Below are 24,254 nucleotides of genomic sequence, written 5' to 3'. Positions count from 1 at the left end.
AAAGCTTTTTATGTTCTTCTTTAAGCCCTAGGATATCTCCGGTCTTAAGTTTGATGTGAATTTTCAAAAGTAAATAGCACATGTCAGAAAAATACTATAAACATATTTAATTTTTCACTGCAAATGGATTCCTATCTGATAACTATCAGACTCCAGCAGGTCAAAATGTTCAAAAGTACAATCCCCTTATTTATCAAGTAGTTACAGCAGGAAATAATTTTCAGGGACAAGTGACAGGGATACAAATGGCAAAATAATTTTATTGCAACATTCAGTCCTTCCACTGAGAATTCTGAAAACATATAAAAGGTGGGAGGTTCACATTGCTCTTTCTACCTGCAGGAGCGTCAGCTCTGCAGTCAGGATGAATCTCCCTGTAAGTATGCATGCTTTTCTTCCTTATAAACTGAAACTTTGATCCAAACCCATTCCTTTATCCCTCAGAAGTGCTTCTGCCTCTCTAGAGCACAAAGGCTTTCTCTGGGGACATTTTGCTCCTCCAGAATGAGCAGCTCAGCCCCTGTTCCCCAAAGGAGCTGAGGAGGTAAGGATCTTTTCACAGCTTGCCTGTACATGATTCAGAAAGCAGGAAGCCTAATCCATGTCCATCATTGTCAACGCTTTTGCACAACTGGAGCACTGCACTAGTGGATCAACCCCTTCCCTGTAATGCCAGAGCACGAGAAATGGAAAAGCTTTCTCCTCACTCTTGTAAAATACCTGTGTGTGCCTGCACAGGTCTGAGAAACAACTGCAGATTCAGCTCTTGAAAGAGCAAGTGGGAAATGTGTCTCCTGTGCAGCACCCTGGGGTAAAGCAAGGGTGACTCCCTTTTAGGGCACTGTTGCAATGCCAGGATGAAAGGAGGACCCTTAAACATCAGATTAGGAAAAGGGAAGGAGGATTCTCATGACCGGATTTGTCAGCCAGAGCTGCAGGTACACTTTTGTATTTGATTTTCATTCCAGATTTTGACTGCAGTCCTTCTTGGACTTGTCCTGACTCCAGCCCTTGCTGATTACGTGAGTACAGTGACCAATTTCCACATGAATGGCTGCTCTTTCTATGTTCCCCGCTTCATGAGATCTCCTTGATTCTTTCTCCACCACTTTAGAGAAAAGGAATTGAAGTTTTCTCTGACAGATGAAATTCTAAAGGCGCCAGATGACAGCTGTCAGATGCAGCAAGGATTCAGGGAATCCTTAAAAAGAATTCTTATGGCTATTGTCCAATGCCACAGCCTTGATTCTGGGTCCATTTGAAAATACTGAGGGCACTCCTGGGTCTTACAGGGGGGACAGAACTTCTTCTATTGTAGCAGGGTTTTTTTAAAAGCATTGGAAATGACACTGACTAACACGTCCATCTAAAAGTGCTCCATTTGGTTTTCCAGTCGCAGCAGATAAATCAAAACCAGCAAATCATCTTTGGTGGAGAGTCCCAAATCACTATCACCGATATCTCACAAGGCGTGCAGATCAATAGTCAAACACGGGTGGCAATTATTGAGCAAAAGAGCAAAAATTTATCATGGAAAACTGTCTGGAACTACAACACGGTGAGTGGCAGGGAACGAGATTGTTCCAAAGATGACCAAGGGATGGGAATCGTTTCTGTATTCTGACCATTTGAAGTAAACAATATGGGGTAGAAAGTCTTGGCATTCATAACTGCTTCAATCCCAACTTTATCACAAACTCAAAAGAAAAACTGAATTGTGAGTGCTTGATAATTTTATTTTACAGGGCATCATTGCAACGAAACTCACACAACAGAACACCTGCTACATTTCTGCAATGAACAGAAATGAGATGCCCAGCTTTGATAATTTGGCCCGATTGGCTGCAGAGAGCAGGGTAAGATACCTAAGAAGTAACAGGTTCTTAGCATTCAAATTCATTGGGTTGTTTCCTAAGGCATCCAGCCGACAGCCCGAGTGCCTCTGAGGGCCGAGGGCAGCGACTGAGCAAATGCTTTGCAAGGAGCCCAGCACTGGCTACACAGAGCGGCCACACTCCTCTTCTCCTCTTCAGCGCTTTCCTTGCGCTGCCACTTCCCCTCGGGCTCCCTGCACCTTGACTCCCTTAGAACGAGCTCTGCCTTTGCAGCTGCCTTCAAGGCTTGCTAGTGCTCCCACAGGCCCCAAGGGGATTGAAAGGTGTCCCTAAAGGCAGTTGGGACTCAAACAGCCAGCCCCGAGTCCTCATTCCAGACCTAGGAATAGGCCTAGCAGGAACCAGATCCCAGCACTGAGCTTGCTCAATGCTGCTATTTGATCTTTAGAACCTGATCGGTTTTGGAAGACCTACCAAGCACATCACCTTTGTCACCAATGGATTGGTCAACAACCTCAACTCCTACGGAGCAACCATTGCCGCTATGTGCAGCGGACTCACCACCTACATGGCTTACGAAGTTCACGGTGAGTGCAAGCATGGGAATTCTGAGTGTTACTGACCTGGCTTTTTCTCCTCCTGGTGAATGACCAAGGCACAATTGCTGCTCTTGCACCTTGAGGTGCACACAAACCAAGGGCTGCAGCAGTTGCACAAAGGGTTTGGCATCTCCGCAGATCAGGACTGCAACAGGGTGGTGTCACAGCCCCCAGAAATGACCCAAACCAAACCCTTACAGCTGCTTTCCACAAAGCTTAAGGGGGCTTCGATTTGGGCCCGGAGTGTTTCAACCCACACTGAGCTCCCCTGTAACGCCCAGTCAAGAAAATGGGTCATTCTAAGAACCGCTGTCCTTCAGGGCAGAGCTTGCTGACGAGTGTGATCCAGGCAGCCACCAAACCCCGGTGCTTCACAACACTAAGCCAAGCGGCTTCAATCCCTCGAGGTTTCTCTCAGTGGCAGCAGTCGCATTCCCCAGGGCTTTAATGACCTGCACTTGGTAGGATTCTTGCAGAACGTCACAGCCCATATGCCTGGGCCCGTGAACTGCCAGCAGCCTCACCCTGTAATGCTCAGCCATCGGGATTCCCAGGAGCGAGTGCCATAGAGCCCCGATGTCTGCATGGGAAATGCCAAAGGGGTTTCAAGAGCACGTCTTTGTGGGCATTCCTTGCTGAGCCACAGAGCTGGTGCTCTTTGGGCTCTCCAAGGGAATCTGTCCCTCGTACAGCTCAAACATTCCTAGTGCAGCAATCCTTCAGAACCTGCCTGGCTCTGAGCAACACCAGCACCCTCCTGCAGAAAGGCAACCACGGTCTTTCAGCTCATGGGGTTTTGTCTTTTCTTTTCTAGCTTTCCAAGGACCCCAGGTGAACTTGGGATCATGCATTACGCTCAATGTCCTGAAAGTTGTGGATCTGACATACTGCAATGGCAATGGCAATGGCAATTGGAATGGTGGTTGGAATGGCAATTGGACTGGCGGTTGGCAAGGCAATTGGACTGGCGGTTGGAATGGCAATTGGACTGGACCTTTCCCGGTGAGAAAGGTTCATTTCTTGAACCAAATGGGGGGGCTCCAGAGCTGCTGCCCAAAGCCAAGCCTGATGCCCTTCTGGCCTGGCATCTCCTCTTTCGAGAGCTTCCTGCTCGAGGGTGCACATGCTGAAACAGAGCCGTGGGTCAGCAGAGGTTTCCATCCAAGACCTTGAGCCTGGATTGACTGTGGCCAGTGGTCTTGCACGCATCAACCTCCAAAGGCACCAGATGACAGCTGTCAGATGCAGCAATGATTCACTGAATGCTTGAAAAGAATTCTTAGGGCCTTTGCCCAAGAGCACAGCCTTGATTCTGGGTCCTTTGGAAAAGAATGAGGGCAGTGCCGGCACTGTCCTGGGGCCAGCGCTTCTTCTATTGTAGCAGGGATTTTTCTAAAGCTTTGGGGATATCACTGTCTCCCTTCAAAGGCCAAACATCTTCTTTCCCTTGGCTTTTCAGTCTCAGCAGATTCCCGGCATCCCAGGCAACAACACGCAAGTCATCATTGGTGGCCAGTCCCAAATTGTGCTCATCAACAGGCAATGGCGTGTGGCAGTCATTGAGCAAAACAGCATCAGCGGGTCCTGGAAAACCATCTGGAACTACAACACGGTGAGTGGCAGGGGGGCTGCTCGTTCACAAAGCCGACGAGGAGACTGGCTCCTGCTCCAGCGGGCCCAGGAACGGGGCTTGTTTCTCTATTCTGAATGTTTGGAGTCCACGATGTGGGGTAGAAAGTCGCAGCATTTGTTACGGTTTCCATCCTGACTTCATCCCAATGTTAACAGTTGGAAAATGTAAATGTTGAGTGCTCGATGACTTGATTTTACAGGGCGTCATTGCAACCAAAGTCACGCAACAGAACGCCTGCTACATTTCCGTCATGAACAGAAACGAGATGCCCCGCTTTGATAATCTGGCCCGCCTGGCACAAGAGAGCAGGGTAAGATTCCTAAGGAGTAGCAGCTTCCTGACCCTGGGGATCAGCGGGCCCTTTCTTCATGTGCTTTTTCTTTATGGAAACGATTAGGTTGGCACTAGTGGCAGGCTTTCCTTTCTCTCAACAGTAGTGTAGATTGGAAAATTGTTGTAGGAATGCTTTGCCAAAAGAAGAAAGGGGCTGCATCGTTCCCTCCCCCAGCTCCGCTTTCTCTGAGAACCTTGAGAGGGCGTGCGAGGGAACACCAGCAGCCAGGGAATTGGGCCAGGCCACAAAGCACTCCAGGAGGAAAAGAGAGCGGCAATTCCTTTGAAACAACGCCGCGAGAGCCGTTCAGAAAGACTCGTCCCACTAGAGCAGCCAGGGCTCTCAGAGAGGTCTTAAGCACCACCTGCAAATAGTCCGAGAGCAAATGGATCTGCCCGGGCTTGCTGCTGCCCTCTTTGGCTCCCGTTTAGAACGGGCTGCAGCAAGACACTTCTGCTGCCGGCCTTCCAGCCGACAGCCCGAGTGCCTCTGAGGGCCGAGGGCAGCGACTGAGCAAATGCTTTGCAAGGAGCCCAGCACTGGCTACACAGAGCGGCCACACTCCTCTTCTCCTCTTCAGCGCTTTCCTTGCGCTGCCACTTCCCCTCGGGCTCCCTGCACCTTGACTCCCTTAGAACGAGCTCTGCCTTTGCAGCTGCCTTCAAGGCTTGCTAGTGCTCCCACAGGCCCCAAGGGGATTGAAAGGTGTCCCTAAAGGCAGTTGGGACTCAAACAGCCAGCCCCGAGTCCTCATTCCAGACCTAGGAATAGGCCTAGCAGGAACCAGATCCCAGCACTGAGCTTGCTCAATGCTGCTATTTGATCTTTAGAACCTGATCGGTTTTGGAAGACCTACCAAGCACATCACCTTTGTCACCAATGGATTGGTCAACAACCTCAACTCCTACGGAGCAACCATTGCCGCTATGTGCAGCGGACTCACCACCTACATGGCTTACGAAGTTCACGGTGAGTGCAAGCATGGGAATTCTGAGTGTTACTGACCTGGCTTTTTCTCCTCCTGGTGAATGACCAAGGCACAATTGCTGCTCTTGCACCTTGAGGTGCACACAAACCAAGGGCTGCAGCAGTTGCACAAAGGGTTTGGCATCTCCGCAGATCAGGACTGCAACAGGGTGGTGTCACAGCCCCCAGAAATGACCCAAACCAAACCCTTACAGCTGCTTTCCACAAAGCTTAAGGGGGCTTCGATTTGGGCCCGGAGTGTTTCAACCCACACTGAGCTCCCCTGTAACGCCCAGTCAAGAAAATGGGTCATTCTAAGAACCGCTGTCCTTCAGGGCAGAGCTTGCTGACGAGTGTGATCCAGGCAGCCACCAAACCCCGGTGCTTCACAACACTAAGCCAAGCGGCTTCAATCCCTCGAGGTTTTTCTCAGTGGCAGCAGTCGCATTCCCCAGGGCTTTAATGACCTGCACCTGGTAGGATTCTTGCAGAACGTCACAGCCCATATGCCTGGGCCCGTGAACTGCCAGCAGCCTCACCGTGTAATGCTCAGCCATCGGGATTCCCAGGAGCGAGTGCCATAGAGCCCCGATTTCTGCACGGGAAATGCCAAAGGGGTTTCAAGAGCACGTCTTTGTGGGCATTCCTTGCTGAGCCACAGAGCTGGTGCTCTTTGGGCTCTCCAAGGGAATCTGTCCCTCGTACAGCTCAAACATTCCTAGTGCAGCAATCCTTCAGAACCTGCCTGGCTCTGAGCAACACCAGCACCCTCCTGCAGAAAGGCAACCACGGTCTTTCAGCTCATGGGGTTTTGTCTTTTCTTTTCTAGCTTTCCAAGGACCCCAGGTGAACTTGGGATCATGCATTACGCTCAATGTCCTGAAAGTTGTGGATCTGACATACTGCAATGGCAATGGCAATGGCAATTGGAATGGTGGTTGGAATGACAATTGGACTGGCGGTTGGCAAGGCAATTGGACTGGCGGTTGGAATGGCAATTGGACTGGACCTTTCCCGGTGAGAAAACCTTAGCCCTTACCCTTCTTGAATCAAATGGGGGAGCTCCAGAGCTGCTGCCCAAAGCCAAGCCTGATGTTCTTCTGGCCTGGCATCTCCTCTTTCGAGAGCTTCCTGCTCAAGGGTGCAGATGCTGAAACAGAGCCGTGGGTCAGCAGAGGTTTCCATCCAAGACCTTGAGCCTGGATTGACTGTGGCCAGTGGTCTTGCACGCATCAACCTCCAAAGGCACCAGATGACAGCTGTCAGATGCAGCAATGATTCACTGAATGCTTGAAAAGAATTCTTAGGGCCTTTGCCCAATGCCACAGCCTTGATTCTGGGTCCTTTGGAAAAGAATGAGGGCAGTGCCGGCACTGTCCTGGGGCCAGCGCTTCTTCTATTGTAGCAGGGATTTTTCTAAAGCTTTGGGGACATCACTGTCTCCCTTCAAAGGCCAAACGTCTTCTTTCCCTTGGCTTTTCAGTCTCAGCAGATTCCCGGCATCCCAGGCAACAACACGCAAGTCATCATTGGTGGCCAGTCCCAAATTGTGCTCATCAACAGGCAATGGCGTGTGGCAGTCATTGAGCAAAACAGCATCAGCGGGTCCTGGAAAACCATCTGGAACTACAACACGGTGAGTGGCAGGGGGGCTGCTCGTTCACAAAGCCGACGAGGAGACTGGCTCCTGCTCCAGCGGGCCCAGGAACGGGGCTTGTTTCTGTATTCTGAATGTTTGGAGTCCACGATGTGGGGTAGAAAGTCGCAGCATTTGTTACGGTTTCCATCCTGACTTCATCCCAATGTTAACAGTTGGAAAATGTAAATGTTGAGTGCTCGATGACTTGATTTTACAGGGCGTCATTGCAACCAAAGTCACGCAACAGAACGCCTGCTACATTTCCGTCATGAACAGAAACGAGATGCCCCGCTTTGATAATCTGGCCCGCCTGGCACAAGAGAGCAGGGTAAGATTCCTAAGGAGTAGCAGCTTCCTGACCCTGGGGATCAGCGGGCCCTTTCTTCATGTGCTTTTTCTTTATGGAAACGATTAGGTTGGCACTAGTGGCAGGCTTTCCTTTCTCTCAACAGTAGTGTAGATTGGAAAATTGTTGTAGGAATGCTTTGCCAAAAGAAGAAAGGGGCTGCATCGTTCCCTCCCCCAGCTCCGCTTTCTCTGAGAACCTTGAGAGGGCGTGCGAGGGAACACCAGCAGCCAGGGAATTGGGCCAGGCCACAAAGCACTCCAGGAGGAAAAGAGAGCGGCAATTCCTTTGAAACAACGCCGCGAGAGCCGTTCAGAAAGACTCGTCCCACTAGAGCAGCCAGGGCTCTCAGAGAGGTCTTAAGCACCACCTGCAAATAGTCCGAGAGCAAATGGATCTGCCCGGGCTTGCTGCTGCCCTCTTTGGCTCCCGTTTAGAACGGGCTGCAGCAAGACACTTCTGCTGCCGGCCTTCCAGCCGACAGCCCGAGTGCCTCTGAGGGCCGAGGGCAGCGACTGAGCAAATGCTTTGCAAGGAGCCCAGCACTGGCTACACAGAGCGGCCACACTCCTCTTCTCCTCTTCAGCGCTTTCCTTGCGCTGCCACTTCCCCTCGGGCTCCCTGCACCTTGACTCCCTTAGAACGAGCTCTGCCTTTGCAGCTGCCTTCAAGGCTTGCTAGTGCTCCCACAGGCCCCAAGGGGATTGAAAGGTGTCCCTAAAGGCAGTTGGGACTCAAACAGCCAGCCCCGAGTCCTCATTCCAGACCTAGGAATAGGCCTAGCAGGAACCAGATCCCAGCACTGAGCTTGCTCAATGCTGCTATTTGATCTTTAGAACCTGATCGGTTTTGGAAGACCTACCAAGCACATCACCTTTGTCACCAATGGATTGGTCAACAACCTCAACTCCTACGGAGCAACCATTGCCGCTATGTGCAGCGGACTCACCACCTACATGGCTTATGAAGTTCACGGTGAGTGCAAGCATGGGAATTCTGAGTGTTACTGACCTGGCTTTTTCTCCTCCTGGTGAATGACCAAGGCACAATTGCTGCTCTTGCACCTTGAGGTGCACACAAACCAAGGGCTGCAGCTGTTGCACAAAGGGTTTGGCATCTCCGCAGATCAGGACTGCAACAGGGTGGTGTCACAGCCCCCAGAAATGACCCAAACCAAACCCTTACAGCTGCTTTCCACAAAGCTTAAGGGGGCTTCGATTTGGGCCCGGAGTGTTTCAACCCACACTGAGCTCCCCTGTAACGCCCAGTCAAGAAAATGGGTCATTCTAAGAACCGCTGTCCTTCAGGGCAGAGCTTGCTGACGAGTGTGATCCAGGCAGCCACCAAACCCCGGTGCTTCACAACACTAAGCCAAGCGGCTTCAATCCCTCGAGGTTTTTCTCAGTGGCAGCAGTCGCATTCCCCAGGGCTTTAATGACCTGCACTTGGTAGGATTCTTGCAGAACGTCACAGCCCATATGCCTGGGCCCGTGAACTGCCAGCAGCCTCACCCTGTAATGCTCAGCCATCGGGATTCCCAGGAGCGAGTGCCATAGAGCCCCGATTTCTGCACGGGAAATGCCAAAGGGGTTTCAAGAGCACCTCTTTGTGGGCATTCCTTGCTGAGCCACAGAGCTGGTGCTCTTTGGGCTCTCCAAGAGAATCTGTCCCTCGTACAGCTCAAACATTCCTAGTGCAGCAATCCTTCAGAACCTGCCTGGCTCTGAGCAACACCAGCACCCTCCTGCAGAAAGGCAACCACGGTCTTTCAGCTCATGGGGTTTTGTCTTTTCTTTTCTAGCTTTCCAAGGACCCCAGGTGAACTTGGCATCATGCATTACGCTCAATGTCCTGAGAGTTGTTGAGCTGAAGTACTGCAATGGCAATGGCAATGGCAATTGGAATGGTGGTTGGAATGACAATTGGACTGGCGGTTGGCAAGGCAATTGGACTGGCGGTTGGAATGGCAATTGGACTGGACCTTTCCCGGTGAGAAAACCTTAGCCCTTACCTTTCTTGAATCAAATGGGGGGGCTCCAGAGCTGCTGCCCAAAGCCAAGCCTGATGCCCTTCTGGCCTGGCATCTCCTCTTTCGAGAGCTTCCTGCTCGAGGGTGCACATGCTGAAACAGAGCCGTGGGTCAGCAGAGGTTTCCATCCAAGACCTTGAGCCTGGATTGACTGTGGCCAGTGGTCTTGCACGCATCAACCTCCAAAGGCACCAGATGACAGCTGTCAGATGCAGCAATGATTCACTGAATGCTTGAAAAGAATTCTTAGGGCCTTTGCCCAATGCCACAGCCTTGATTCTGGGTCCTTTGGAAAAGAATGAGGGCAGTGCCGGCACTGTCCTGGGGCCAGCGCTTCTTCTATTGTAGCAGGGATTTTTCTAAAGCTTTGGGGACATCACTGTCTCCCTTCAAAGGCCAAACGTCTTCTTTCCCTTGGCTTTTCAGTCTCAGCAGATTCCCGGCATCCCAGGCAACAACACGCAAGTCATCATTGGTGGCCAGTCCCAAATTGTGCTCATCAACAGGCAATGGCGTGTGGCAGTCATTGAGCAAAACAGCATCAGCGGGTCCTGGAAAACCATCTGGAACTACAACACGGTGAGTGGCAGGGGGGCTGCTCGTTCACAAAGCCGACGAGGAGACTGGCTCCTGCTCCAGCGGGCCCAGGAACGGGGCTTGTTTCTGTATTCTGAATGTTTGGAGTCCACGATGTGGGGTAGAAAGTCGCAGCATTTGTTACGGTTTCCATCCTGACTTCATCCCAATGTTAACAGTTGGAAAATGTAAATGTTGAGTGCTCGATGACTTGATTTTACAGGGCGTCATTGCAACCAAAGTCACGCAACAGAACGCCTGCTACATTTCCGTCATGAACAGAAACGAGATGCCCCGCTTTGATAATCTGGCCCGCCTGGCACAAGAGAGCAGGGTAAGATTCCTAAGGAGTAGCAGCTTCCTGACCCTGGGGATCAGCGGGCCCTTTCTTCATGTGCTTTTTCTTTATGGAAACGATTAGGTTGGCACTAGTGGCAGGCTTTCCTTTCTCTCAACAGTAGTGTAGATTGGAAAATTGTTGTAGGAATGCTTTGCCAAAAGAAGAAAGGGGCTGCATCGTTCCCTCCCCCAGCTCCGCTTTCTCTGAGAACCTTGAGAGGGCGTGCGAGGGAACACCAGCAGCCAGGGAATTGGGCCAGGCCACAAAGCACTCCAGGAGGAAAAGAGAGCGGCAATTCCTTTGAAACAACGCCGCGAGAGCCGTTCAGAAAGACTCGTCCCGCTAGAGCAGCCAGGGCTCTCAGAGAGGTCTTAAGCACCACCTGCAAATAGTCCGAGAGCAAATGGATCTGCCCGGGCTTGCTGCTGCCCTCTTTGGCTCCCGTTTAGAACGGGCTGCAGCAAGACACTTCTGCTGCCGGCCTTCCAGCCGACAGCCCGAGTGCCTCTGAGGGCCGAGGGCAGCGACTGAGCAAATGCTTTGCAAGGAGCCCAGCACTGGCTACACAGAGCGGCCACACTCCTCTTCTCCTCTTCAGCGCTTTCCTTGCGCTGCCACTTCCCCTCGGGCTCCCTGCACCTTGACTCCCTTAGAACGAGCTCTGCCTTTGCAGCTGCCTTCAAGGCTTGCTAGTGCTCCCTCAGGCCCCAAGGGGATTGAAAGGTGTCCCTAAAGGCAGTTGGGACTCAAACAGCCAGCCCCGAGTCCTCATTCCAGACCTAGGAATAGGCCTAGCAGGAACCAGATCCCAGCACTGAGCTTGCTCAATGCTGCTATTTGATCTTTAGAACCTGATCGGTTTTGGAAGACCTACCAAGCACATCACCATTGTCACCAATGGATTGGTCAACAACCTCAACTCCTACGGAGCAACCATTGCCGCTATGTGCAGCGGACTCACCACCTACATGGCTTACGAAGTTCACGGTGAGTGCAAGCATGGGAATTCTGAGTGTTACTGACCTGGCTTTTTCTCCTCCTGGTGAATGACCAAGGCACAATTGCTGCTCTTGCACCTTGAGGTGCACACAAACCAAGGGCTGCAGCAGTTGCACAAAGGGTTTGGCATCTCTGCAGATCAGGACTGCAACAGGGTGGTGTCACAGCCCCCAGAAATGACCCAAACCAAACCCTTACAGCTGCTTTCCACAAAGCTTAAGGGGGCTTCGATTTGGGCCCGGAGTGTTTCAACCCACACTGAGTTCCCCTGTAACGCCCAGTCAAGAAAATGGGTCATTCTAAGAACCGCTGTCCTTCAGGGCAGAGCTTGCTGACGAGTGTGATCCAGGCAGCCACCAAACCCCGGTGCTTCACAACACTAAGCCAAGCGGCTTCAATCCCTCGAGGTTTTTCTCAGTGGCAGCAGTCGCATTCCCCAGGGCTTTAATGACCTGCACTTGGTAGGATTCTTGCAGAACGTCACAGCCCATATGCCTGGGCCCATGAACTGCCAGCAGCCTCACCGTGTAATGCTCAGCCATCGGGATTCCCAGGAGCGAGTTCCATAGAGCCCCGATGTCTGCATGGGAAATGCCAAAGGGGTTTCAAGAGCACGTCTTTGTGGGCATTCCTTGCTGAGCCACAGAGCTGGTGCTCTTTGGGCTCTCCAAGGGAATCTGTCCCTCGTACAGCTCAAACATTCCTAGTGCAGCAATCCTTCAGAACCTGCCTGGCTCTGAGCAACACCAGCATCCTCCTGCAGAAAGGCAACCACGGTCTTTCAGCTCATGGGGTTTTGTCTTTTCTTTTCTAGCTTTCCAAGGACCCCAGGTGAACTTGGGATCATGCATTACGCTCAATGTCCTGAAAGTTGTGGATCTGACATACTGCAATGGCAATGGCAATGGCAATTGGAATGGTGGTTGGAATGACAATTGGACTGGCGGTTGGCAAGGCAATTGGACTGGCGGTTGGAATGGCAATTGGACTGGACCTTTCCCGGTGAGAAAACCTTAGCCCTTACCTTTCTTGAATCAAATGGGGGGGCTCCAGAGCTGCTGCCCAAAGCCAAGCCTGATGCCCTTCTGGCCTGGCATCTCCTCTTTCGAGAGCTTCCTGCTCGAGGGTGCACATGCTGAAACAGAGCCGTGGGTCAGCAGAGGTTTCCATCCAAGACCTTGAGCCTGGATTGACTGTGGCCAGTGGTCTTGCACACATCAACCTCCAAAGGCACCAGATGACAGCTGTCAGATGCTGCAATGATTCACTGAATGCTTGAAAAGAATTCTTAGGGCCTTTGCCCAATGCCACAGCCTTGATTCTGGGTCCTTTGGAAAAGAATGAGGGCAGTGCCGGCACTGTCCTGGGGCCAGCGCTTCTTCTATTGTAGCAGGGATTTTTCTAAAGCTTTGGGGACATCACTGTCTCCCTTCAAAGGCCAAACGTCTTCTTTCCCTTGGCTTTTCAGTCTCAGCAGATTCCCGGCATCCCAGGCAACAACACGCAAGTCATCATTGGTGGCCAGTCCCAAATTGTGCTCATCAACAGGCAATGGCGTGTGGCAGTCATTGAGCAAAACAGCATCAGCGGGTCCTGGAAAACCATCTGGAACTACAACACGGTGAGTGGCAGGGGGGCTGCTCGTTCACAAAGCCGACGAGGAGACTGGCTCCTGCTCCAGCGGGCCCAGGAACGGGGCTTGTTTCTGTATTCTGAATGTTTGGAGTCCACGATGTGGGGTAGAAAGTCGCAGCATTTGTTACGGTTTCCATCCTGACTTCATCCCAATGTTAACAGTTGGAAAATGTAAATGTTGAGTGCTCGATGACTTGATTTTACAGGGCGTCATTGCAACCAAAGTCACGCAACAGAACGCCTGCTACATTTCCGTCATGAACAGAAACGAGATGCCCCGCTTTGATAATCTGGCGCGCCTGGCACAAGAGAGCAGGGTAAGATTCCTAAGGAGTAGCAGCTTCCTGACCCTGGGGATCAGCGGGCCCTTTCTTCATGTGCTTTTTCTTTATGGAAACGATTAGGTTGGCACTAGTGGCAGGCTTTCCTTTCTCTCAACAGTAGTGTAGATTCGAAAATTGTTGTAGGAATGCTTTGCCAAAAGAAGAAAGGGGCTGCATCGTTCCCTCCCCCAGCTCCGCTTTCTCTGAGAACCTTGAGAGGGCGTGCGAGGGAACACCAGCAGCCAGGGAATTGGGCCAGGCCACAAAGCACTCCAGGAGGAAAAGAGAGCGGCAATTCCTTTGAAACAACGCCGCGAGAGCCGTTCAGAAAGACTCGTCCCACTAGAGCAGCCAGGGCTCTCAGAGAGGTCTTAAGCACCACCTGCAAATAGTCCGAGAGCAAATGGATCTGCCCGGGCTTGCTGCTGCCCTCTTTGGCTCCCGTTTAGAACGGGCTGCAGCAAGACACTTCTGCTGCCGGCCTTCCAGCCGACAGCCCGAGTGCCTCTGAGGGCCGAGGGCAGCGACTGAGCAAATGCTTTGCAAGGAGCCCAGCACTGGCTACACAGAGCGGCCACACTCCTCTTCTCCTCTTCAGCGCTTTCCTTGCGCTGCCACTTCCCCTCGGGCTCCCTGCACCTTGACTCCCTTAGAACGAGCTCTGCCTTTGCAGCTGCCTTCAAGGCTTGCTAGTGCTCCCTCAGGCCCCAAGGGGATTGAAAGGTGTCCCTAAAGGCAGTTGGGACTCAAACAGCCAGCCCCGAGTCCTCATTCCAGACCTAGGAATAGGCCTAGCAGGAACCAGATCCCAGCACTGAGCTTGCTCAATGCTGCTATTTGATCTTTAGAACCTGATCGGTTTTGGAAGACCTACCAAGCACATCACCTTTGTCACCAATGGATTGGTCAACAACCTCAACTCCTACGGAGCAACCATTGCCGCTATGTGCAGCGGACTCACCACCTACATGGCTTACGAAGTTCACGGTGAGTGCAAGCATGGGAATTCTGAGTGTTACTGACCTGGCTTTTTCTCCTCCTGGTGAATGACCAAGGCACAATTGCTGCTCTTGCACCTTGAGGTGCACACAAACCAAGGGCTGCAGCAGTTGCACAAAGGGTTTGGCATCTCTGCAGATCAGGACTGCAACAGGGTGGTGTCACAGCCCCCAGAAATGACCCAAACCAAACCCTTACAGCTGCTTTCCACAAAGCTTAAGGGGGCTTCGATTTGGGCCCGGAGTGTTTCAACCCACACTGAGTTCCCCTGTAACGCCCAGTCAAGAAAATGGGTCATTCTAAGAACCGCTGTCCTTCAGGGCAGAGCTTGCTGACGAGTGTGATCCAGGCAGCCACCAAACCCCGGTGCTTCACAACACTAAGCCAAGCGGCTTCAATCCCTCGAGGTTTTTCTCAGTGGCAGCAGTCGCATTCCCCAGGGCTTTAATGACCTGCACTTGGTAGGATTCTTGCAGAACGTCACAGCCCATATGCCTGGGCCCGTGAACTGCCAGCAGCCTCACCCTGTAATGCTCAGCCATCGGGATTCCCAGGAGCGAGTGCCATAGAGCCCCGATGTCTGCATGGGAAATGCCAAAGGGGTTTCAAGAGCACGTCTTTGTGGGCATTCCTTGCTGAGCCACAGAGCTGGTGCTCTTTGGGCTCTCCAAGGGAATCTGTCCCTCGTACAGCTCAAACATTCCTAGTGCAGCAATCCTTCAGAACCTGCCTGGCTCTGAGCAACACCAGCATCCTCCTGCAGAAAGGCAACCACGGTCTTTCAGCTCATGGGGTTTTGTCTTTTCTTTTCTAGCTTTCCAAGGACCCCAGGTGAACTTGGGATCATGCATTACGCTCAATGTCCTGAAAGTTGTGGATCTGACATACTGCAATGGCAATGGCAATGGCAATTGGAATGGTGGTTGGAATGACAATTGGACTGGCGGTTGGCAAGGCAATTGGACTGGCGGTTGGAATGGCAATTGGACTGGACCTTTCCCGGTGAGAAAACCTTAGCCCTTACCTTTCTTGAATCAAATGGGGGGGCTCCAGAGCTGCTGCCCAAAGCCAAGCCTGATGCCCTTCTGGCCTGGCATCTCCTCTTTCGAGAGCTTCCTGCTCGAGGGTGCACATGCTGAAACAGAGCCGTGGGTCAGCAGAGGTTTCCATCCAAGACCTTGAGCCTGGATTGACTGTGGCCAGTGGTCTTGCACGCATCAACCTCCAAAGGCACCAGATGACAGCTGTCAGATGCAGCAATGATTCACTGAATGCTTGAAAAGAATTCTTAGGGCCTTTGCCCAATGCCACAGCCTTGATTCTGGGTCCTTTGGAAAAGAATGAGGGCAGTGCCGGCACTGTCCTGGGGCCAGCGCTTCTTCTATTGTAGCAGGGATTTTTCTAAAGCTTTGGGGATATCACTGTCTCCCTTCAAAGGCCAAACGTCTTCTTTCCCTTGGCTTTTCAGTCTCAGCAGATTCCCGGCATCCCAGGCAACAACACGCAAGTCATCATTGGTGGCCAGTCCCAAATTGTGCTCATCAACAGGCAATGGCGTGTGGCAGTCATTGAGCAAAACAGCATCAGCGGGTCCTGGAAAACCATCTGGAACTACAACACGGTGAGTGGCAGGGGGGCTGCTCGTTCACAAAGCCGACGAGGAGACTGGCTCCTGCTCCAGCGGGCCCAGGAACGGGGCTTGTTTCTGTATTCTGAATGTTTGGAGTCCACGATGTGGGGTAGAAAGTCGCAGCATTTGTTACGGTTTCCATCCTGACTTCATCCCAATGTTAACAGTTGGAAAATGTAAATGTTGAGTGCTCGATGACTTGATTTTACAGGGCGTCATTGCAACCAAAGTCACGCAACAGAACGCCTGCTACATTTCCGTCATGAACAGAAACGAGATGCCCCGCTTTGATAATCTGGCCCGCCTGGCACAAGAGAGCAGGGTAAGATTCCTAAGGAGTAGCAGCTTCCTGACCCTGGGGATCAGCGGGCCCTTTCTTCATGTGCTTTTTCTTTATGGAAACGATTAGGTTGGCACTAGTGGCAGGCTTTCCTTTCTCTCAACAGTAGTGTAGATTGGAAAATTGTTGTAGGAATGCTTTGCCAAAAGAAGAAAGGGGCTGCATCGTTCCCTCCCCCAGCTCCGCTTTCTCTGAGAACCTTGAGAGGGCGTGCGAGGGAACACCAGCAGCCAGGGAATTGGGCCAGGCCACAAAGCACTCCAGGAGGAAAAGAGAGCGGCAATTCCTTTGAAACAACGCCGCGAGAGCCGTTCAGAAAGACTCGTCCCGCTAGAGCAGCCAGGGCTCTCAGAGAGGTCTTAAGCACCACCTGCAAATAGTCCGAGAGCAAATGGATCTGCCCGGGCTTGCTGCTGCCCTCTTTGGCTCCCGTTTAAAACGGGCTGCAGCAAGACACTTCTGCTGCCGGCCTTCCAGCCGACAGCCCGAGTGCCTCTGAGGGCCGAGGGCAGCGACTGAGCAAACGCTTTGCAAGGAGCCCAGCACTGGCTACACAGAGCGGCCACACTCCTCTTCTCCTCTTCAGCGCTTTCCTTGCGCTGCCACTTCCCCTCGGGCTCCCTGCACCTTGACTCCCTTAGAACGAGCTCTGCCTTTGCAGCTGCCTTCAAGGCTTGCTAGTGCTCCCACAGGCCCCAAGGGGATTGAAAGGTGTCCCTAAAGGCAGTTGGGACTCAAACAGCCAGCCCCGAGTCCTCATTCCAGACCTAGGAATAGGCCTAGCAGGAACCAGATCCCAGCACTGAGCTTGCTCAATGCTGCTATTTGATCTTTAGAACCTGATCGGTTTTGGAAGACCTACCAAGCACATCACCTTTGTCACCAATGGATTGGTCAACAACCTCAACTCCTACGGAGCAACCATTGCCGCTATGTGCAGCGGACTCACCACCTACATGGCTTATGAAGTTCACGGTGAGTGCAAGCATGGGAATTCTGAGTGTTACTGACCTGGCTTTTTCTCCTCCTGGTGAATGACCAAGGCACAATTGCTGCTCTTGCACCTTGAGGTGCACACAAACCAAGGGCTGCAGCAGTTGCACAAAGGGTTTGGCATCTCCGCAGATCAGGACTGCAACAGGGTGGTGTCACAGCCCCCAGAAATGACCCAAACCAAACCCTTACAGCTGCTTTCCACAAAGCTTAAGGGGGCTTCGATTTGGGCCCGGAGTGTTTCAACCCACACTGAGCTCCCCTGTAATGCCCAGTCAAGAAAATGGGTCATTCTAAGAACCGCTGTCCTTCAGGGCAGAGCTTGCTGACGAGTGTGATCCAGGCAGCCACCAAACCCCGGTGCTTCACAACACTAAGCCAAGCGGCTTCAATCCCTCGAGGTTTTTCTCAGTGGCAGCAGTCGCATTCCCCAGGGCTTTAATGACCTGCACTTGGTAGGATTCTTGCAGAACGTCACAGCCCATATGCCTGGGCCCGTGAACTGCCAGCAGCCTCACCCTGTAATGCCCAGCCATCGGGATTCCCAGGAGCGAGTGCCATAGAGCCCCGATTTCTGCACGGGAAATGCCAAAGGGGTTTCAAGAGCACCTCTTTGTGGGCATTCCTTGCTGAGCCACAGAGCTGGTGCTCTTTGGGCTCTCCAAGGGAATCTGTCCCTCGTACAGCTCAAACATTCCTAGTGCAGCAATCCTTCAGAACCTGCCTGGCTCTGAGCAACACCAGCACCCTCCTGCAGAAAGGCAACCACGGTCTTTCAGCTCATGGGGTTTTGTCTTTTCTTTTCTAGCTTTCCAAGGACCCCAGGTGAACTTGGGATCATGCATTACGCTCAATGTCCTGAGAGTTGTTGAGCTGAAGTACTGCAATGGCAATGGCAACGGCAATTGGAATGGTGGTTGGAATGGCAATTGGACTGGACCTTTCCCGGTGAGAAAACCTTAGCCCTTACCTTTCTTGAACCAAATGGGGGGGCTCCAGAGCTGCTGCCCAAAGCCAAGCCTGATGCCCTTCTGGCCTGGCATCTCCTCTTTCGAGAGCTTCCTGCTCGAGGGTGCACATGCTGAAACAGAGCCGTGGGTCAGCAGAGGTTTCCATCCAAGACCTTGAGCCTGGATTGACTGTGGCCAGTGGTCTTGCACGCATCAACCTCCAAAGGCACCAGATGACAGCTGTCAGATGCAGCAATGATTCACTGAATGCTTGAAAAGAATTCTTAGGGCCTTTGCCCAATGCCACAGCCTTGATTCTGGGTCCTTTGGAAAAGAATGAGGGCAGTGCCGGCACTGTCCTGGGGCCAGTGCTTCTTCTATTGTAGCAGGGATTTTTCTAAAGCTTTGGGGATATCACTGTCTCCCTTCAAAGGCCAAACGTCTTCTTTCCCTTGGCTTTTCAGTCTCAGCAGATTCCCGGCATCCCAGGCAACAACACGCAAGTCATCATTGGTGGCCAGTCCCAAATTGTGCTCATCAACAGGCAATGGCGTGTGGCAGTCATTGAGCAAAACAGCATCAGCGGGTCCTGGAAAACCATCTGGAACTACAACACGGTGAGTGGCAGGGGGGCTGCTCGTTCACAAAGCCGACGAGGAGACTGGCTCCTGCTCCAGCGGGCCCAGGAACGGGGCTTGTTTCTGTATTCTGAATGTTTGGAGTCCACGATGTGGGGTAGAAAGTCGCAGCATTTGTTACGGTTTCCATCCTGACTTCATCCCAATGTTAACAGTTGGAAAATGTAAATGTTGAGTGCTCGATGACTTGATTTTACAGGGCGTCATTGCAACCAAAGTCACGCAACAGAACGCCTGCTACATTTCCGTCATGAACAGAAACGAGATGCCCCGCTTTGATAATCTGGCCCGCCTGGCACAAGAGAGCAGGGTAAGATTCCTAAGGAGTAGCAGCTTCCTGACCCTGGGGATCAGCGGGCCCTTTCTTCATGTGCTTTTTCTTTATGGAAACGATTAGGTTGGCACTAGTGGCAGGCTTTCCTTTCTCTCAACAGTAGTGTAGATTGGAAAATTGTTGTAGGAATGCTTTGCCAAAAGAAGAAAGGGGCTGCATCGTTCCCTCCCCCAGCTCCGCTTTCTCTGAGAACCTTGAGAGGGCGTGCGAGGGAACACCAGCAGCCAGGGAATTGGGCCAGGCCACAAAGCACTCCAGGAGGAAAAGAGAGCGGCAATTCCTTTGAAACAACGCCGCGAGAGCCGTTCAGAAAGACTCGTCCCGCTAGAGCAGCCAGGGCTCTCAGAGAGGTCTTAAGCACCACCTGCAAATAGTCCGAGAGCAAATGGATCTGCCTGGGCTTGCTGCTGCCCTCTTTGGCTCCCGTTTAGAACGGGCTGCAGCAAGACACTTCTGCTGCCGGCCTTCCAGCCGACAGCCCGAGTGCCTCTGAGGGCCGAGGGCAGCGACTGAGCAAATGCTTTGCAAGGAGCCCAGCACTGGCTACACAGAGCGGCCACACTCCTCTTCTCCTCTTCAGCGCTTTCCTTGCGCTGCCACTTCCCCTCGGGCTCCCTGCACCTTGACTCCCTTAGAACGAGCTCTGCCTTTGCAGCTGCCTTCAAGGCTTGCTAGTGCTCCCACAGGCCCCAAGGGGATTGAAAGGTGTCCCTAAAGGCAGTTGGGACTCAAACAGCCAGCCCCGAGTCCTCATTCCAGACCTAGGAATAGGCCTAGCAGGAACCAGATCCCAGCACTGAGCTTGCTCAATGCTGCTATTTGATCTTTAGAACCTGATCGGTTTTGGAAGACCTACCAAGCACATCACCTTTGTCACCAATGGATTGGTCAACAACCTCAACTCCTACGGAGCAACCATTGCCGCTATGTGCAGCGGACTCACCACCTACATGGCTTACGAAGTTCACGGTGAGTGCAAGCATGGGAATTCTGAGTGTTACTGACCTGGCTTTTTCTCCTCCTGGTGAATGACCAAGGCACAATTGCTGCTCTTGCACCTTGAGGTGCACACAAACCAAGGGCTGCAGCAGTTGCACAAAGGGTTTGGCATCTCCGCAGATCAGGACTGCAACAGGGTGGTGTCACAGCCCCCAGAAATGACCCAAACCAAACCCTTACAGCTGCTTTCCACAAAGCTTAAGGGGGCTTCGATTTGGGCCCAGAGTGTTTCAACCCACACTGAGCTCCCCTGTAATGCCCAGTCAAGAAAATGGGTCATTCTAAGAACCGCTGTCCTTCAGGGCAGAGCTTGCTGACGAGTGTGATCCAGGCAGCCACCAAACCCCGGTGCTTCACAACACTAAGCCAAGCGGCTTCAATCCCTCGAGGTTTTTCTCAGTGGCAGCAGTCGCATTCCCCAGGGCTTTAATGACCTGCACTTGGTAGGATTCTTGCAGAACGTCACAGCCCATATGCCTGGGCCCGTGAACTGCCAGCAGCCTCACCCTGTAATGCCCAGCCATCGGGATTCCCAGGAGCGAGTGCCATAGAGCCCCGATTTCTGCACGGGAAATGCCAAAGGGGTTTCAAGAGCACCTCTTTGTGGGCATTCCTTGCTGAGCCACAGAGCTGGTGCTCTTTGGGCTCTCCAAGGGAATCTGTCCCTCGTACAGCTCAAACATTCCTAGTGCAGCAATCCTTCAGAACCTGCCTGGCTCTGAGCAACACCAGCACCCTCCTGCAGAAAGGCAACCACGGTCTTTCAGCTCATGGGGTTTTGTCTTTTCTTTTCTAGCTTTCCAAGGACCCCAGGTGAACTTGGGATCATGCATTACGCTCAATGTCCTGAGAGTTGTTGAGCTGACATACTGCAATGGCAATGGCAATGGCAATTGGAATGGTGGTTGGAATGACAATTGGACTGGCGGTTGGCAAGGCAATTGGACTGGCGGTTGGAATGGCAATTGGACTGGACCTTTCCCGGTGAGAAAACCTTAGCCCTTACCTTTCTTGAACCAAATGGGGGGGCTCCAGAGCTGCTGCCCAAAGCCAAGCCTGATGCCCTTCTGGCCTGGCATCTCCTCTTTCGAGAGCTTCCTGCTCGAGGGTGCACATGCTGAAACAGAGCCGTGGGTCAGCAGAGGTTTCCATCCAAGACCTTGAGCCTGGATTGACTGTGGCCAGTGGTCTTACACGCATCAACCTCTGAAGGCACCAGATGACAGCTGTCAGATGCAGCAATGATTCACTGAATGCTTGAAAAGAATTCTTAGGGCCTTTGCCCAATGCCACAGCCTTGATTCTGCGTCCTTTGAAAAAGAATGAGGGCAGTGCCGGCACTGTCCTGGGGCCAGCGCTTCTTCTATTGTAGCAGGGATTTTTCTAAAGCTTTGGGGATATCACTGTCTCCCTTCAAAGGCCAAACGTCTTCTTTCCCTTGGCTTTTCAGTCTCAGCAGATTCCCGGCATCCCAGGCAACAACACGCAAGTCATCATTGGTGGCCAGTCCCAAATTGTGCTCATCAACAGGCAATGGCGTGTGGCAGTCATTGAGCAAAACAGCATCAGCGGGTCCTGGAAAACCATCTGGAACTACAACACGGTGAGTGGCAGGGGGGCTGCTCGTTCACAAAGCCGACGAGGAGACTGGCTCCTGCTCCAGTGGGCCCAGGAACGGGGCTTGTTTCTCTATTCTGAATGTTTGGAGTCCACGATGTGGGGTAGAAAGTCGCAGCATTTGTTACGGTTTCCATCCTGACTTCATCCCAATGTTAACAGTTGGAAAATGTAAATGTTGAGTGCTCGATGACTTGATTTTACAGGGCGTCATTGCAACCAAAGTCACGCAACAGAACGCCTGCTACATTTCCGTCATGAACAGAAACGAGATGCCCCGCTTTGATAATCTGGCCCGCCTGGCACAAGAGAGCAGGGTAAGATTCCTAAGGAGTAGCAGCTTCCTGACCCTGGGGATCAGCGGGCCCTTTCTTCATGTGCTTTTTCTTTATGGAAACGATTAGGTTGTCACTAGTGGCAGGCTTTCCTTTCTCTCAACAGTAGTGTAGATTGGAAAATTGTTGTAGGAATGCTTTGCCAAAAGAAGAAAGGGGCTGCATCGTTCCCTCCCCCAGCTCCGCTTTCTCTGAGAACCTTGAGAGGGCGTGCGAGGGAACACCAGCAGCCAGGGAATTGGGCCAGGCCACAAAGCACTCCAGGAGGAAAAGAGACCGGCAATTCCTTTGAAACAACGCCGCGAGAGCCGTTCAGAAAGACTCGTCCCGCTAGAGCAGCCAGGGCTCTCAGAGAGGTCTTAAGCACCACCTGCAAATAGTCCGAGAGCAAATGGATCTGCCCGGGCTTGCTGCTGCCCTCTTTGGCTCCCGTTTAGAACGGGCTGCAGCAAGACACTTCTGCTGCCGGCCTTCCAGCCGACAGCCCGAGTGCCTCTGAGGGCCGAGGGCAGCGACTGAGCAAATGCTTTGCAAGGAGCCCAGCACTGGCTACACAGAGCGGCCACACTCCTCTTCTCCTCTTCAGCGCTTTCCTTGCGCTGCCACTTCCCCTCGGGCTCCCTGCACCTTGACTCCCTTAGAACGAGCTCTGCCTTTGCAGCTGCCTTCAAGGCTTGCTAGTGCTCCCACAGGCCCCAAGGGGATTGAAAGGTGTCCCTAAAGGCAGTTGGGACTCAAACAGCCAGCCCCGAGTCCTCATTCCAGGCCTAGGAATAGGCCTAGCAGGAACCAGATCCCAGCACTGAGCTTGCTCAATGCTGCTATTTGATCTTTAGAACCTGATCAGTTTTGGAAGACCTACCAAGCACATCACCTTTGTCACCAATGGATTGGTCAACAACCTCAACTCCTACGGAGCAACCATTGCCGCTATGTGCAGCGGACTCACCACCTACATGGCTTACGAAGTTCACGGTGAGTGCAAGCATGGGAATTCTGAGTGTTACTGACCTGGCTTTTTCTCCTCCTGGTGAATGACCAAGGCACAATTGCTGCTCTTGCACCTTGAGGTGCACACAAAACAAGGGCTGCAGCAGTTGCACAAAGGGTTTGGCATCTCCGCAGATCAGGACTGCAACAGGGTGGTGTCACAGCCCCCAGAAATGACCCAAACCAAACCCTTACAGCTGCTTTCCACAAAGCTTAAGGGGGCTTCGATTTGGGCCCAGAGTGTTTCAACCCACACTGAGCTCCCCTGTAATGCCCAGTCAAGAAAATGGGTCATTCTAAGAACCGCTGTCCTTCAGGGCAGAGCTTGCTGACGAGTGTGATCCAGGCAGCCACCAAACCCCGGTGCTTCACAACACTAAGCCAAGCGGCTTCAATCCCTCGAGGTTTTTCTCAGTGGCAGCAGTCGCATTCCCCAGGGCTTTAATGACCTGCACTTGGTAGGATTCTTGCAGAACGTCACAGCCCATATGCCTGGGCCCGTGAACTGCCAGCAGCCTCACCCTGTAATGCCCAGCCATCGGGATTCCCAGGAGCGAGTGCCATAGAGCCCCGATTTCTGCACGGGAAATGCCAAAGGGGTTTCAAGAGCACCTCTTTGTGGGCATTCCTTGCTGAGCCACAGAGCTGGTGCTCTTTGGGCTCTCCAAGGGAATCTGTCCCTCGTACAGCTCAAACATTCCTAGTGCAGCAATCCTTCAGAACCTGCCTGGCTCTGAGCAACACCAGCACCCTCCTGCAGAAAGGCAACCACGGTCTTTCAGCTCATGGGGTTTTGTCTTTTCTTTTCTAGCTTTCCAAGGACCCCAGGTGAACTTGGCATCATGCATTACGCTCAATGTCCTGAGAGTTGTGGATCTGACATACTGCAATGGCAATGGCAACGGCAATTGGAATGGTGGTTGGAATGACAATTGGACTGGCGGTTGGCAAGGCAATTGGACTGGCGGTTGGAATGGCAATTGGACTGGACCTTTCCCGGTGAGAAAACCTTAGCCCTTACCTTTCTTGAATCAAATGGGGGGGCTCCAGAGCTGCTGCCCAAAGCCAAGCCTGATGCCCTTCTGGCCTGGCATCTCCTCTTTCGAGAGCTTCCTGCTCGAGGGTGCACATGCTGAAACAGAGCCGTGGGTCAGCAGAGGTTTCCATCCAAGACC

General features: G+C 52.5%; 1 protein-coding gene across 1 annotated transcript; it reads left to right on the top strand.

Moving 5' to 3' along the window:
• Window positions 1-364: 364 nt before the first annotated feature.
• Window positions 365-22,578, top strand: LOC116435468. Its single transcript, XM_032091805.1, has 30 exons — window positions 365-376; window positions 1,394-1,558; window positions 2,284-2,422; window positions 3,249-3,436; window positions 3,894-4,046; window positions 4,267-4,377; window positions 5,232-5,370; window positions 6,197-6,384; window positions 6,851-7,003; window positions 7,224-7,334; window positions 8,189-8,327; window positions 8,986-9,341; window positions 9,808-9,960; window positions 10,181-10,291; window positions 11,146-11,284; window positions 12,111-12,298; window positions 12,765-12,917; window positions 13,138-13,248; window positions 14,103-14,241; window positions 15,068-15,255; window positions 15,722-15,874; window positions 16,095-16,205; window positions 17,060-17,198; window positions 18,025-18,164; window positions 18,631-18,783; window positions 19,004-19,114; window positions 19,969-20,107; window positions 20,934-21,121; window positions 21,588-21,740; window positions 21,961-22,578. Exons 1-30 carry the CDS (start codon window positions 365-367, stop codon window positions 22,156-22,158), a joined length of 4,521 nt encoding a protein of 1,506 aa, XP_031947696.1. The 3' UTR covers window positions 22,159-22,578.
• The last annotated feature ends 1,676 nt before the right edge of the window (window positions 22,579-24,254 follow it).

Source organism: Corvus moneduloides, chromosome 27 (genome assembly GCF_009650955.1).
Source record: "Corvus moneduloides isolate bCorMon1 chromosome 27, bCorMon1.pri, whole genome shotgun sequence".
Classification (NCBI taxonomy): Eukaryota; Metazoa; Chordata; class Aves; order Passeriformes; family Corvidae; genus Corvus; species Corvus moneduloides.
Note: the sequence above shows the minus strand (reverse complement) of the source record. Positions and strands in the feature narration are given on the sequence as shown.

Excerpts from the sequence above, each read along its gene's own strand:
- LOC116435468 (XM_032091805.1), top strand. Across the intron at positions 18,784-19,003 it reads CCATCTGGAACTACAACACG|GGCGTCATTGCAACCAAAGT; the intron begins GTGAGTGGCAGG and ends TTGATTTTACAG. Across the intron at positions 21,741-21,960 it reads CCATCTGGAACTACAACACG|GGCGTCATTGCAACCAAAGT; the intron begins GTGAGTGGCAGG and ends TTGATTTTACAG.